At 39.6% G+C, this 15,129-nt stretch overlaps 1 protein-coding gene across 1 annotated transcript in view; it reads left to right on the top strand.

Moving 5' to 3' along the window:
- Window positions 1-641: 641 nt before the first annotated feature.
- Window positions 642-15,129, top strand: part of MYO3B (myosin IIIB) — a 206,722-nt gene continuing 192,234 nt past the window's right edge. Inside the window, exons 1-2 of the mRNA XM_087731497.1 lie at window positions 642-648; window positions 858-897. Of these exons, the coding sequence (XP_087587623.1) occupies window positions 642-648; window positions 858-897 (47 nt within the window). The remainder of the gene's footprint in view (window positions 649-857; window positions 898-15,129) is intronic.

Genomic DNA, 15,129 nt, shown 5'->3' with positions numbered 1-15,129 from the left:
ACACAAAGTTATGTAAAAGAAGTTCCAGCCTTGCCCAGAAATCCATAGATTTCATTCCTGCTGTGCTGTGCCATATTCAAAGTTAATTGGGTGACCCAATTTTAAACCTGAAATACTGTATGAACTTAGAGACTGTATCAGTGCAATTATAAGTTGCTCAAAGAACACATCTATAGTCTTAGGTACAAAAAGCTGGAGGCCAAAACACAGTGTTGGAAGCACATTAGCAGTTAATGACTGAGAAGAGAGGTGACCAGTGGAATGGGAGTGTATACAACTACCATATGATAAAAGCCAGATACTTCCATTTTAGCCCAATTGTACTTTGTAACAGACTGGTATGAAGGCAGTTTAAGGGATTGTGTTCATCGTTCCCCTGGATTGCAATAAAGCATCATCCTGCTTCTTTCCATATGCCATTTAGTGTTTCAAATAGATTAACTGAGCAAGAGTTCAGGAAACACTCTAAATTCCCTTTACAAACTAAATCAGACTGTAAGTTTTGAGTTTCTGTTTCATTCATCATGTGCTTTTGAGACCTCCTCATGTTCTTGTTAATAATTCAGCCTTTACCTGTTCTAGGTGTATTGCTCAGTGAGACAGTACCTTTGGCTGAGTCCAGCATATGGCCAACAGGAGCTATGTCAGGTAAGGAATGCAACCTTTATTTTTTCACCTTATTCTCCTCTGTTGTTAATCAGCTTTGGAATAGAACTATACTGCATGCAGTCGGGTTCCTGTATGTCAACAACTGTTAGCTTGGGTAGCCTGTTACTTTGAAACAGTTGGAGAAATGCCAAAGATCTCCAGTGTCTTGACGGCTGTTAAGCTTTTGCTTTTTATGTTGTTTGTTGCAGCAGCTGAGAACACAGCAAGTCCTGAAGCAAACTGGATTAGGTAAGAAAGAATTTTTAGAAGTCATCTTCTATGGCACCTTAGAGAAAAAACAAATGTGTTGTTCTGACTCCCTTCCCACAAAATAGATAAGTGCTTGTCTCATTCTGCTAACACGTCATAATTATATTACAGACGGGCAGCTAGTAGCTGTGAAGTGTTGCTCTGCGGGCAGCTGTATTTCTTAACCTTTTTCTTTTTTGTCTTTCTCAAGTAATGGAATTAAAGCTATCAAGCCAGGCAAAATAGCTGATTCCTGATTTCATCCTAACACCAAGAACATTGTGAAAGAAAGTTACTCACTGAGAACATATAATTAAAAATAATGGTTACTGACTGTTGTTGCTTCTCAACGTGGCCTTCATACATTTGTAGCAGCACAGCTGTATTTGACTCAGGTTGCACTAGAAGTGTTAATTCCATTCACGAACATTCCCTACGGGTAGAACTGCCCTTGTGATTGTGGGCTTGTTCAGCCACTTCTCTTTCTACTGCTTTTCAGAAATGACTTGCTAGAGAGAGACTTTTGAACTGAGTGGTGCATGGCATGATGAAATACAGATCTCTGTGACTGGTAAAATTCTTGGTTGTATTTATTAGGGAACTCTTCAGCCTCATCTCTGAAAGGAAATAACAGCGTTTAGTTTCTACAGACCTTACCTGTTAGTTTCATTTGGAAGAGTGATTCTTATAAATCGTACCTTAAAAGCTGCTAGTCTTGAGTTATGAGTTTGTGGTGTTGATGGTTTTGATGATGGGCAGTGCCTACAGTATTGGAAGAGGAATAAGCTTTTACAACCTTGATACTGTAAGAAAGAATGGATTGTGAAGAGTGCAGCCTGTGCTGCTTTCATTATAACTCCTGTCTGAAGAATTGACTCATGGTATACTTTTTCCTCCTTCGGTTCTTTGCCGAAAAAATAAAATGGTAGCGCTCTTTCTCATCAGGATTCATGGCCCCGTCAATATCAACCTATTGTGAAATGAAACCTAGGGAATTCATTATCAAAAATTTTAAAAAGAAAAATCAGTTCACTGAGAATATTAATGCTGTGGGTCACATAGTTTCCAACTAAGGATTTATATATCTAAGTGTTAGGTCTTTAAAAAAAAATGTTCTTGCAAGGGTTAAATTACATTCTTATGTATGTGTATAGTAACAAGAGTAGCTCTTTTTAAGTCATTGTGATAATGGAGCTAGTGACAAGACAGTTGGCACAGTCGCGCTAAGGTGATCTTCACTCTTGCAAGAGAAAATATAGTTAGATTAGCACATTTTTGCAGAGATACGCAGTTATCCATGTATATAAAAGATTTGACTCCTGTTAGCCAGCAGATGCCTGTGTCCTTGACAAAGCTGTCTTTGCAAGATAGATGTATCTATAGAATGCATAGTGATCTGTACTATATGCCACAGTTTCCTCTCCGAAATGCTTTGTGACTTGCAAATATATAAACATTTTGGGGACTAGGTGGAGGATCTTGGAGTATTGCAATGATACCTACTCTGGTAAGGCTGCCCTAAGGCCCAAGTGTATCAGATTGCTGTAGTACCAAGTAAACCCTCTACTCTGTCCTTGGCACAGTTCCAGCTCTACCATGGAGGCTGTACTGAACTTGCAGGTATGCAATTGCACCTTAGCTTTGCAGCCTTCCGAGCCTTTCCTCTTTCTTGCATTCGGACCCAGGTGTGCAAGTCTCAAATAAAGCTTGCTAACTGCAGCCCTGCATCTCCTTGTTCCACGTGTGCTGTTTTCTAATTACGGCTTTCGGGAGATAGAATTCTTTTACAGAACAATTCTTTAGGAGGACTCTGTCACTAATAAGCAGCGTACTGTAACAGCGTACTGTAAATGCTTTGGTAAAGGCTTTATTATATCCTGCAAGGGGGAGGTATCCTGCAACAGGGGAGGACACTTGTTTTACCATGGGCTGCTTGAGTCCAGCTGCAAGGCTCACACTAAATACAGATTTGAGATTCATATGGAAATGGTGTGTTGTACGCAAAAATAGACTGAGCTTTTATTTAGGTGTAAGAAGGTAGAGGCATCTCTGGCTTTTTTTTTGTGGGTAATAAAGGAAAATATAGGAGTATTTAGGGAAAATTTTCTTCCTAGCATTGAAATCTGAAACAACAGAAAGTGCTGCTTAAAACTGTTTGAGAAAGTGCTGTCTCTGCTCTTTTTAATTTCCTGGGTGGGCATAGAACTAGAAGAGTGATGCTGATCCCAAGGGGGATCTTGTCTTTACATTTGACTTCTACTTGGAAAAACAAAAATCCCATCCATTGTTTCATAAATATTTCCCTGCGCAAGCAGAATTTTACTAAACTCTGCCAGGTGGAGAGTTTCCTGATTCAGTAGCAGTGTTCTTTGCTACTTCTACCCTCAGCTTAGTCATTGAGCAAATGTCAGGGAAAGAGAGAAAAGGTTTATGATAGTTCAGCTATAAGAAAAATTTGTTCTGCTATTCTTTGGTGACCGATACTGTTGCCAGTTCTCGTCTCTTCCATGGTCTCCCTACTTCTATTCTTCTCTGTTATCCAGCCTAGCATGAACTGAAAGGCAGAAGGGAGCTGTAGTTAATTTGGGCCTGAAAGACAGGCAGGGCTAGAGGTTTCAGAAACATGTCTTTTTTTGGGATCTCTCCCTTTTTTTTTTCCCCTGAGTAAATGTGTCCACAATTATCTAATTGGCAGTAAATTTTAACACAAAGTAAAAATTACTATAAACAGAGAAAATGGAAAGGGAGAGATAGCTTAGTGTGGTGCAATGATTTCCAGAGAAAGGGTTGTCCTGTAGGGTTAAGAATGCCTGAGGGTCAGTCCACCGAACACACCAAGACTCTGGCTGGTAGAAAGTTGTTTGCTTTCAAATGCTTAGCAGCTCACGCCAGATTTTGCAGGATCTGTCATCTTATCGAGGCATTTGTTTTAAAAACTATTTTTTTAACAATTGTTCTCCAGTATAGTTGCCGTTTGATTTAGAAAAAGGAGAAATTATTGGAAAGTTCCCTGTGCCAGTTATTGCATGCTTTTTAATACATTAACTTTGAGATTAGCCAGCAAAACCTGGAGATATAGGGAGAGCAGCAGCTGTTCTCCTTCAGGTTCCTGATCCTTAAATATGTCAGCTAGGCGGTCTACATACCACCTATGTACCAGTATCCAGTTACTTCACCTCTGCCATGGGACAATCCTGTCATGTCTGTAGCATGTCCAAACAACCTGTCATGAGCTATTTTTAACATGGTTGCATTTACTCTACAGAATTGGTATAAAGCCTGTTCTGAAAAGAAAAGGAAAAAAAATACTAAAAGCCCCGTTTCTGATATTGAAAGTATGTAATATTGCTGTTGCTGAAAGTTCTGGATGTGTGGGGAATAAACTCAGACTGAGTGCATTAAGCAGGAGGAGTAGTAAAAAGTGTCGAGTGGGATGGCAGTTTTCATGTCTCCTTGTCTGTTTTTCACGCTATATTTTAAACTTACTGGAGGGCTGAATGATAGATGTGATTAATTCCATGTCACTTGTAAGAAGAGGGCATGTTTGGTGCACATCTTGTCTTCACTTGTTCTCTCATCGTTTCTGTCAATAGTTACATGAATGATCTTTGTGCTTTGTGTGTAGCCTGTGAAGTGGATATAAAGACCTGTCAGACTACCTTTTCTAATACATTTTCATTTGAGGAAACAAACCTAACATAAATGTCACCTGCAGTATGAGCAGCCATAGCAGATGGAGCATTGAATTAATGGCTCTGAGAGGCAAGCCAGGAAAGATTATGAAATGAGATAAATGTGGTACATACGCTACACAATTAAAAAAAATTTCTGTGATTAAAAATGAGTTCAGGAAACAAGAGTATATTTTCAAAAAGTTACAGAGTATTTAAAAATCACCTATCTTTGGTACTTCTGGAGAAGTGTTAAAAATCATTTGCCATTATGTTTATAGGGAAAATCCCCCATTAATTTAATTAAAAAGACTTTTTCAGCTGTGGGTCTTACATTCTTTTGTAACAAATATTTTGAATATGCTGAAAAAGGTAGGGAATTTGCTTATAAAATGCATCTGATATGATGCGTCATGTTTTGTGGCAAGATCACTGTCTCAGTGAAAAACCATTATAAAACTAAACTGATTGCTACATTGAAAATCATATATATTGTCATCAAATGTAGAGGAGGGACTGCTGTTTGTCAAAGAAAGTGACTTAAATTTAGCAACTGACAATAAATAGGAAGGTGATGTTAGTGCAGCTCCCTTGCTGGTGTTCCCTGGACTTGTGAAAGGAATGGAAGCAATTTATATGCTGGCAGAAGGTTGGGAGGGTTGGCAGAAGTCAGCTAACAATAAACTAAAGGAGTATATGTCAGTGACTCACATAAGTAGGGTAAGTTGCTTCTCACTAGTGGTAGTTTGGCTTCTTTCCAGTTTCAAGAGTGAAGGACTATCACAACTGACTGTAATAATGTGTATGTTGTAATACAGAGAAACTAGCTGGTTTGATAGCTGGACAAAAGGTGGTGGCATGGTGATTTGTGATGGCGTAAGGTTGCTCAGGTGAGAGCTTCAGAGAGTCCAGCAGCACTGCTGAGAAAATGTGCTTGGTTTCACACTCCCTCATAGCAGCAAACTGGCTGCTGTGAAATGAACACCTTTTCACCAATCTGTGAAAAGGCATTTGGAACAGAAAATTCATCCCCTCTCTGAGCTGGAAGGCGAGTGCTCTTTGTGACAGGCTGAAAGACTGGGGATGCAACATGTACAAGGAACAGCTAAGAATGCAATTTAGAGTACCTGTTAAATCAGATTATGTCCTTTCAGCTGTAAACAGTTGTGGTGAAGAGTCCACACCCCGCTCCCCCTTTCATAAATTAGGGTGATCTTTCCACATGTGAAAGTCTGTGTGTCCAGGGGAACGTCTTTTGCAAACTGATTAGCTCCACGAGAATCAAAATGGGAAAAACAGTGTTTTAGCCTTCAGGGCTACACTGTGGACAAGAAGGCTGCAATGCTGCCACTTCCTCAAGGTATGATTCTTGGTACAGCTATCTTAAGGTTTCCTCATATTTGCCTCCACATGCTGCAGTCATTCTTCGTGATTCCTGGCAAGGTGTTCCTGAAGTGGGAAGTCATGGGGTGGCTGTAGCTGCCAAATAGTAGGTGGTTCCAGTTTTTAGAGAGTTCTCTGGAGACAGATAGTTAATCTGAGTTTCTGTTTTGATTGGCAGTATCAGCTCGCTCTGACATCTGATTAACCTGTACTTGCTGCTGATAATATATGCGTGCACACACTCAGGTACTGCACAAACTCAGGTATTGCAGCAGAGTTTCTGTTCAACTCTTATTTGCATTTTACTGTGAGTTGACTGAAAGAGAATAAAGGGAATATTAACCACTTGGGAAGGAAGGACCGCAAACAGCTCCTTAGGGAGCAATGACAAAGCTCTGATAACGAGCACATGAGGCAGGAAACTGGTAGTATAATCTTAAACCAAAGTGAAACTGGAAACCCCCTGGGACCGAGACCCAGCAATCAGCACTGCACAGTAAAGCAACACGAGGGCTGCAAATGAGGTGTTTGAAAGTCAGGAAGCTGGCAGTAGAGTGGGACCTGCTGAAGCAGCTGGAGAGGGACCCAGCAATCAGCACCACAGTGCTGTGAGGGCTCAATAAATGATGTTTTTTACTTGGTGGGGCTCTGAAGGAGGTGTTTGCCTTAATTACTGTAGTCCCTCAGAGGCAGAGAGGGAAAGAATTCACTGCACACAAGTGTATTTCTAGATCTGTAAAAAGTCATGCTATGCTTTTCTTCTGAAACAGATTTATTGCCGTCTTCCCCTCTTACTCCGTGCCTCCTCCCACCCAGTAGCAGGCTCTTACAGTAACATACCATTCCTGGGGCTTTCACCTTTCTCTTTCTTTTCATCATCCAGCTCGTTGCTGGATCTTTCATAAGAGGGACAATGTCCATTGGTGTGTTGTCGTGTGTGTCCCATTACCCACATGCTCATTGTACTTTTGAAGTGGGTTGGAGAGCAAGTTTTGTCTTTTCCTCTAAGAACTCAGCTTTTTTGTCATGCTTTCCTGTCTGTTCTGAATGCAGTCACAGATATGTACTCTGCTTGTCCTAAACCAAATAATTAAATAAGGGTCAGAACATTAATGGAAAAGCTACATACAGTTATGCTTCTATCTGTATATCAGTAAAAAGTGCATAGAGTGCTGCCACAAAGTTACACCAATACCTTCGTAAAAAGAAATGGCAAGGATTGCTGCTGCTGGGACTATTTCTTGTAAGGAATGTCATGAATGTCGTACTACCACTATGAGAAATTTGTTATGGTCCATTTTTAATAGTTGTAAGGTGGCCTATGGTGTAGCTTTCTGTCTTTTATTTAATCTGACTTTTCTCAGTCTTAACAATGGTACATCTGGAGAGATGCAGAAAACATAGTAGCAGTGTAAAGTTTTAATGATGAAAACTTCTGTAAACTTTGGATGGTGCAAATAAATAAACCTTATTTGTCTACCTGAAATACGGAGCCATATTTCTAAGTAAATTTTAAATATCTCCTGCACTGTGTTGTACAGGAAAGGGAAATTATTAGGAGTGTTTTAGGAGGCATATTTCTCTAACATTCAAAATTAAATGAAGGAAGGAAAGCTCTTTGCCAGTTCTTTAGTGAACAAAAGTGAAAAGGCTATATTCCTCCTTATTAAAGTCTCGATGACAAATGGGTATGAATATTTCATCAGCCAGAAGAATACTTTGTTACAGTTCAAACTTAGTCTTATGCTTTCATGAACTTGAGACTTACGAATCAGAATGATTTTATAATCTGTGGCAAAGACTAATTTTGTTAAATAATATATACTAAATTGCCAGAATTTTGCAAGAGCTGTTTATTTAATAGAAGGAAGAAAATAATTAAATTTGAAAATAGATTTTGGGGGAGAGGATTTTTTTAAAGCAGGTCCTGAAATAGGGTTCTGGTTTACAGTGTGGGGTTTTGTGTAATTAAATATTGGTTGTCTTAATAATTACTCATTTAATTAAGAACAGTATGTCCTTTTGGTCTCAAATGTTTGCTTACTCTGTGTGAAGGAAGAAAAGAAAAAGAAAAAAGACAAAAAAGAGTTTGTTTGCCTTAAAATGTTTGCCTTACAAGCCTTAGGAGTTCCACACCACACTCCTTTTGATTTCAATGAACATTTTCTATGTAAATTGTATCTAGTGTAAGACATTAAAGTTTAGTCTAAGAGTCTGTGAACCCTAACAGTTATCACCAGGCAAGACTGTAGCATGCATGTCTTCATCTGTCTTCCTTTAAGCAGGTGAAAATAGCGACCATGAGAAAAATGTATCTGGCTCATCTGTTAATAGGGCTGTTGGATCTCACTGGTTTTGCCTCTTAATATACACTCAAGGATCTGTAGATTTGTAGGTCTTGGTGCTCTTTGGTTTGAAAAACATGCAAGCTTTTGCATGTTCTGAGGGAGGCTATCCTGAAGAAAGGCTTGGCTAAAGTGCCACTAGGCACTTGCTGGGCTGCCCCGCGAGGGCTGGTGAGCCGGGAGCCATGGGTGCCAGTGAGGCAGCAGGGGCAGTGGCCGCACTGAGCAGGGGGCCTCCTAGCAGGACCCCAGCCAGGCGAGGGGGCAGGCCCAGGGATGGCAGCCATGGTCGGTGACAGTCCGATGACTGCCAGGCGAGTCTGTAGCAACAAGGCAGACTCAAGGTGTGGCCAGGAGATCAAGTCCATGGGTTAGGGTTTGGGTCTGGATGAATGGGGTACATGCTCAAGCAGAGGCATGGCTGTAGGATAGCTTGGGCAGGGACCCAGGGTGATGGTCTCAGGTTAAATGCAGCTCCCAAGAGAAGGAGATGCCCTGACATTGCAAACTTTTGCAAAATTGTGTAACCCATTGTGCTGCTTATGTCTCTTTGCATGTGCTGGGCATTATTCTGTGCTAGTTGTTGCAGCTGATAAGCAGTTTTACATGCTGATCTTGCCTGAGTCAGAGCTCACATGCCTGTCTGCTGCAGGTCTGTTTTCTCCTAATATTTGGATTCTGGAACACCTTTGTTATGTCAGAGTACAGCCCACTCAAGGTAAGAGTCATTCTGGCATGGATGACTTCAGTTGCTGACACAATCTAATTGCCTTGTCAAGGATTAATTCTGGATTTTGCGGTAGTTTCCTTTTGAGTGGTCATGATAAGATCTTTTATCAGGGACTTATTTAACTCGTAAACTTGCATGGTTGTCTCTTCATCTTTTGACAGCCACATTTTTTAAATGTTTTCTTTGTACACCTAGTGAAAACCAAACCTCTAATGGATTTCATTTTTACATGCAGTACCATATTCTTTCTGGTTTTGTGACATTGCACTGTACTTCCTTTTTACATCTGAATCAGCAAATCCATCAACTGCTTCAGAATCTGACAGTCATCTGAAAGTTTTTCTTCCTTTCTCACTGGCATCCAGTAGTTGAAGGTACAGAATGACCTGTGGTTTACAACTCCTCATTTTTCCTTCTCCTTTTTTGTTCCTGGAGCCCAGGAGGCCAGTGAGTTATTTCTGAAATCATTATAGGTCTGAGGTCCTTGAAAGAGTTATTGTTCAGAGAACAAGTCCAGCAGAACATGGCTTTCTCTAACCTGTCCCTGTCAGAGGGGTATTTTTTTTTTTGCCCTTGAAGCTAAGATATATGAATTTGCAGTTTCAAAATCACCAGTCTTTGTACATTGTGTCCTTTTTCTGGCTGACCTTTCTCAGTAGGGATGAAAGGAAAGCAGCGTTCATAGTCTGTAACGTTATTTCATAGTTTCTGCAATAGTACCTCTGCTTCCAGACTCATGAGAGCAGTGTTTCCCCTGTGTTCTGGACCGAACTAGACAAGGGATCTGTAGTCTTACCTTGGAAATGCTTTGTTACAGCATCCCTCAAAAATAGGATTGCATGCTAAACCAGTATCTAACTCCAGCAACATTCATTATTATCGCATGCAGCCTCTATTAAAAGACTCGGTTAAATGAGACACATGCCTTGATCCCATTTATGTGTCTGCTTAAAATATGGTTGTTAATTTACAACATAACAAATACATAAAAATCTACATGTTAACATATAGAGAGGCTTTGTCTCTGAGGTTTGACCATTTTCGAGCTAATGTTATGCTTCACAATGGACTAACAGATTGTAAAAAGTTGAGCCAAATGTGAATAATCACTGAAGTGTTACGGGGCGGGTGAGACTCTTCACATCAGGCCTAAAGCCATCAGCCTCTCCAGAAAGTGGCAAGCAGTAGTTTGATGGAGGAACAGATTGCTCCCTTCTTAGATAAATGTCTAGTAGTTTGTGTTTAGGGGAGTGGAGCAGACAAAGGCGGATTGCCCCAGAGGTGGGGATGAATTATAGAGCAAAAATGGTTGCCAAAGTAGGATTCCCTTCTGTGAGGGGCACATGAGCTGAAAAAGAGCTGTGAGTTTATTAGATAAGAAGACCCTTCAAGGCTGACCTGAGTCTAGATGGATGTAGGCTTGTTTCTTTTAATTTCTGTTCTCTTGTGACTTTATAAACCTTGGTAAACTGCATTGTCTATTGTGGATGTAGTAAATAAATCCTTTTATTAGCCGTTTACATTGAGCTTTGAGTGAGGGATGACATCAATACAGTCAGCTAACTTCGAGGAAGTTAGAAGAATCTTGCAAGAAGAATCTTGCAATCTGTAGATGGTACTGAACTACTTTCAGGCAGCCAGCAGCCCAAAACATTTCTTAGAGGCTGTAAAGGATAGTGGAGTTGCACAGGCCAGTGCAAAAGCCAGTAACTCAGTGCCTAAGAAGGGGAGATATTTCCATTGCTGAAGAGGAAATCTCTCTGGAATGCTAGTGAGAAGCCCAAGGATTGCAAAGGAATATCAGGGTAGAGGACATTATTGCCAATTTTACAAATTGGGAAATTAGAGATAGAGAAAAGTGAAATATTTCTAGGGTATGCACAAAATTCTTCTGTGCTGATACCTTAGCCCATTCCTATACCATGCTTTCAAGATCAGGTTTCTTCCAACTCCTGTTAGTTGCTTCCTATATGGCGGTTGCCTTCACTAATGTAAAGGTTGAGCGACTGTTAGGTCAGCATGCCTCTGAGATAACATCCCATTTTTAGAATTAGTTCAGTTTTCATTAGTGAATTAACTGGACATATAAATATTTATGACTATCTCAGATGTCTGATTACAACACGAAATAAATAATTCATTACAGAAAATTACCTTTGTACAATTGATACCGCAAGGGTATAAATCAGATATGGCAGTTTCCAAAAAAGCAGCACAATATACTGGTTTTGCTGGAACACCCTCAAGTGAGTATCTTTTTGGTGCAACCATTGCTGTTCTAAGCTGGGTAACAAACCTTCCATTGTGTAAATAATATTGATGTGAGAAAATCTGTTTACAGAAATGTGCATGTAATATAAGTATATTGACAGTTGGGACAATTTAGGGGATCTATATACAATATACGATTTCTGTTAGATATTGGGAAGTTTCTGTGTGTAAATCTATCAGACTACAAGCATCATTTTGAATAGGGGTGTATTATTTGCCTTGTCTGTTGTACTTCTGCTTCTGTAGGTTGGTTGAAATAAACTTTGCACCTGCCAAAAGCTAACAAAGAGGAAAAATTGAAATGGCATTAAGTAAAGGATTGAATACTCTGTGTGACAAACCAGTTATCAAGCTTTAAACTTAAACTGGGAGGCTAGACTTCGGTGGGAGGTTTTGGTCGTACAGTGGGTTTGAAGAAGAACCACCTAACAAGGAAGGCCAGAAGATTAAAGGAAAGGGATTCTTATCATCCATTTTAAAGGAAAATCAGCCCCTCTTTCCACAAAAAGGGTGCTTGCTGCAGAGGTCAGGAGGAGTGGCTTAGAAAAGAAGAGCAACTCTGTTTCAGAGTAAATGGCACAAGCTTGAAAGAAGAGATTGAGGACTCCTGGTTATAGTGAGCTAGAAGCTGAAAGAGTTTGAGATGTCAGGAAGCTGAGACAGTGAAGTCTTAAAACAAGATGTTTATTGTTTTGACTGTTTATTTGTGTTCCTTTTAGTAGCTGAAGTAAAGGGATTTTCAGAAACCCTGTTAAGTCTATGCATATATCTATTTCACCTGAGACATATCTTTAAAAATACCCTTGTGGAGTGCTGAGAGAGGGTTTCAAGGCACTGGAGAACGAGCTGGCAGCGTACCTCTGTGGCTAGCTGAGCTGGTCCACAACGTCACATGTCTGACAAGAGAAGCCAAAATGCACGTGCTCTGAGCCTCAAGGGATGCTTATGAACATGGCAATCCATGGGGTTGCCCCTGCATCGTTACCTGGGGACAGCTGATGAGACTTCTGTGAGGGCTATTGCAACAGAATATTGCTGTAATGTTTAGAGAGATGTAGCTGGGGATGCCTATGTAGGAGACACCTTTCAGTACAAGGTATTACTATTGAAAGGTACTAGCTCGTCCAATTTGTAAATGGAGAACCTGAAGCATGTATAAAATATGATTTCTGCGGTACAGGAAGTGAGTTAGTGAAGGGTATCTCTTGAGTTCTCCTGACTCCTAGGATTGTATTTGAAATGTAAACTCTCTTTCTAATGCTATCTGGTAAAAGGAGCATCCTAAAATAAGACAGTAAAATCCTTACACCACATCACTCATAGCATATAAAGATATCTTTCTTGAATGGATGATATCGGTTGCTATTTTGCTCATCATGCTTTTATTCTGCTGCAAGCTTTGCTCTTTTAGTAGGTACTCTGCTTAAACAGAGAGGTAGGAGCTGGGGTTATTTGCAGAAGGTATCCTCACTGAGGAAAAATGACCCATTGCTATATGACATGATAGAACATAATGTCTGTAGGTTAAAGCATTGTTAACAATTTGATGCAAATATAGTGGTGTAGATCCTGCTTCATATTGTGTGTACAATCTAATTTACTTACTTTTATGGTGAAAGCCTTAACTGATTTCTCAGTTCAGTGCTGCTTGTGGTGACATACTTGTATATTATCTATTCTCTCACTTTTTTTTGCTTTGCTGAATGGTATCACAAAATGTTTTCCTCTTTCACGTTCTGAAAACCCACAGTATTGAACACAGAGCTGTTCCGTAAACTGAACAATATATAAAAGAAAACTGAATAGCTACTAATGAACTGCTAAAGGCTGGTTACTCCAAGTCGTAGTTACTGTACCGAGTGCAAGGTACAGCATCCTTACCTGTGATGTTTTCTCTTTGTAAATTAAGTGTAGGCATTCTCTTAACTTTCTTCAGGAGCATCTGCAGCAGCCCAAGAGTTAATCTGGGAAAAGAGGCCAGTTTGTTACTTTATTTTGTGTTTAAATTATATTCTGAAAGTTCATGGACAATTTTTGTTGTTGTTGTTATTGTTGTTATTAAGTTGTTCTGTCTTCAAGATCACAGCTCTTGGAGGTGTTAATCTCCCTCAAATCCCCAGAATCAGTAGGAATTGAAATTCATTAGTGCTTCTCAGTGTGAAATACTGGGCAGGAGCAAGCTCTGAGAATTTTTGCTTGTGCCCATATTGGCACCTGCTGTTTCTCCCGGGGTGTTTGTACCTTTTCCTCAGTGGGATAGCTGAGTACTTTGGTAATGTGTTTTTGTCTTAGTGGACATTAGGCCTATATGTAAATTGTGTAGACTTTCAGGCACCTTCCCTTGTGTGATAAAGACAAATCAGATCTTTCTTATTGATGACCATATATGAGAATGTATAGTAAAGTGTACCAAGGTCTAAATTACTCTTCAAAGTTACAAAGCCAGGCTTTTTACTGGATGAATATCTGAGAGAATCAGAGTACTGCAGCAATGTTGTTTGCTATGCAAGTCAGAATATACAAATGCATAAGTCATGAAGATAAGAAAAGGTCCATCAGTTATTATATTATACTGTGGAAAGATTTGTTCACTTTTTTTTCCTGAAACTAGCTTCCCATCCGAGTTTGCTAACACATTAATCTTTCTGCTTGCCTTAAATATTAACAAATGGTAAGATCTTTTTTGGGTTCAGATCAGTAAAAAACAAAGTTGTTTTTGTTCCTCTCTGTGGATTAAGGCATTATTAAATAACGTGTACAGGTATAACAGCTCCGAGAAGCTTCTATGTGTATCACTATCTGTCCTTTTCTTTTACCTGTCTGTACCCCAAAATCCCTAACTGATTTTCGAGTTCAATAATTAACTGTGAGCAGCAGTGAATATTGGCATTGACCTGCCACTTTTTGTCAGTCTTTTTGGCTGAGAAGATGTCGAGCCAATTGCTTGTGGATTTGCCTTGGTCTTTGTTACTGAACTCAACTTAGACGGTTATAGGCCCAGATAGCATAACCCGAATAATACATTTATAATTTATTAAACTTAATTCTTTAAAGGTTCTTTTGATAACTGCTCCATGAAGATAGCTGCTGAAGGAAGTTTAAAATTAATGGATTCTATCTCATATGCCTGTTATTATTTTTGAAGCCTGTTAGAGAAGAGAAATTATGCAAATTGGTGTCACGCTAGGCTACTGCACACATGCTGGTAATGCATAACAACTAGCTCACTGATGAAAATACTTCATCTTAAGCAAGAGTCATTGTCAGTGCTAAGAGATGTTCTTTGTATCATGGTTAACAGTTTATTATTATTTTTCTTATGGATAAAGAAGAGTGTCTGTTCTTATTAAAAACCCTCATTAGAATAAAACTGCTGTAAAAGTAATACTGGAGAACTGTAGTGATGAATTATGATTGATTACATTATACAATTAAGGTATATTGCGAAACAATAGGAAGATCCCTTCAAAAAATTAAGCAGTTGTTGCTCACTCTCTTTGAATGACTGAGTGGCTTTAATTCTTCAGCTCCTGCATGTAAAAGACTTGATAAATAGATCAGGCTCAGGATCAATTAGTGTCACAATGATCTTCAGTATTAACGGAGCGAAGCTGCTAGGATTGCACCAGTTTATCCGTACCCTTCATGACAGCATCTTAAGCTAACACGCACTGCGTTGTCTATCTAGTACTGGGCATGGGAACCAGTACACAGAACACACAGTTCTGTGCAGCACTGACTGATACAAGCACTCCCTGTGAGGAAGCTGTCTTAGTCCTGAAGAATTCCAATATCCTTGGCGGGACAAAAAGCCAATGTAAGATAAGCTGGT

The sequence above is a fragment of the Nipponia nippon genome, unplaced genomic scaffold, assembly GCF_047370975.1.
Source record: "Nipponia nippon isolate SJK-2023a ecotype South Korea unplaced genomic scaffold, ASM4737097v1 scaffold_5, whole genome shotgun sequence".
Classification (NCBI taxonomy): domain Eukaryota; kingdom Metazoa; phylum Chordata; class Aves; order Pelecaniformes; family Threskiornithidae; genus Nipponia; species Nipponia nippon.
This window is presented reverse-complemented; position numbering and strand designations above follow the sequence as displayed.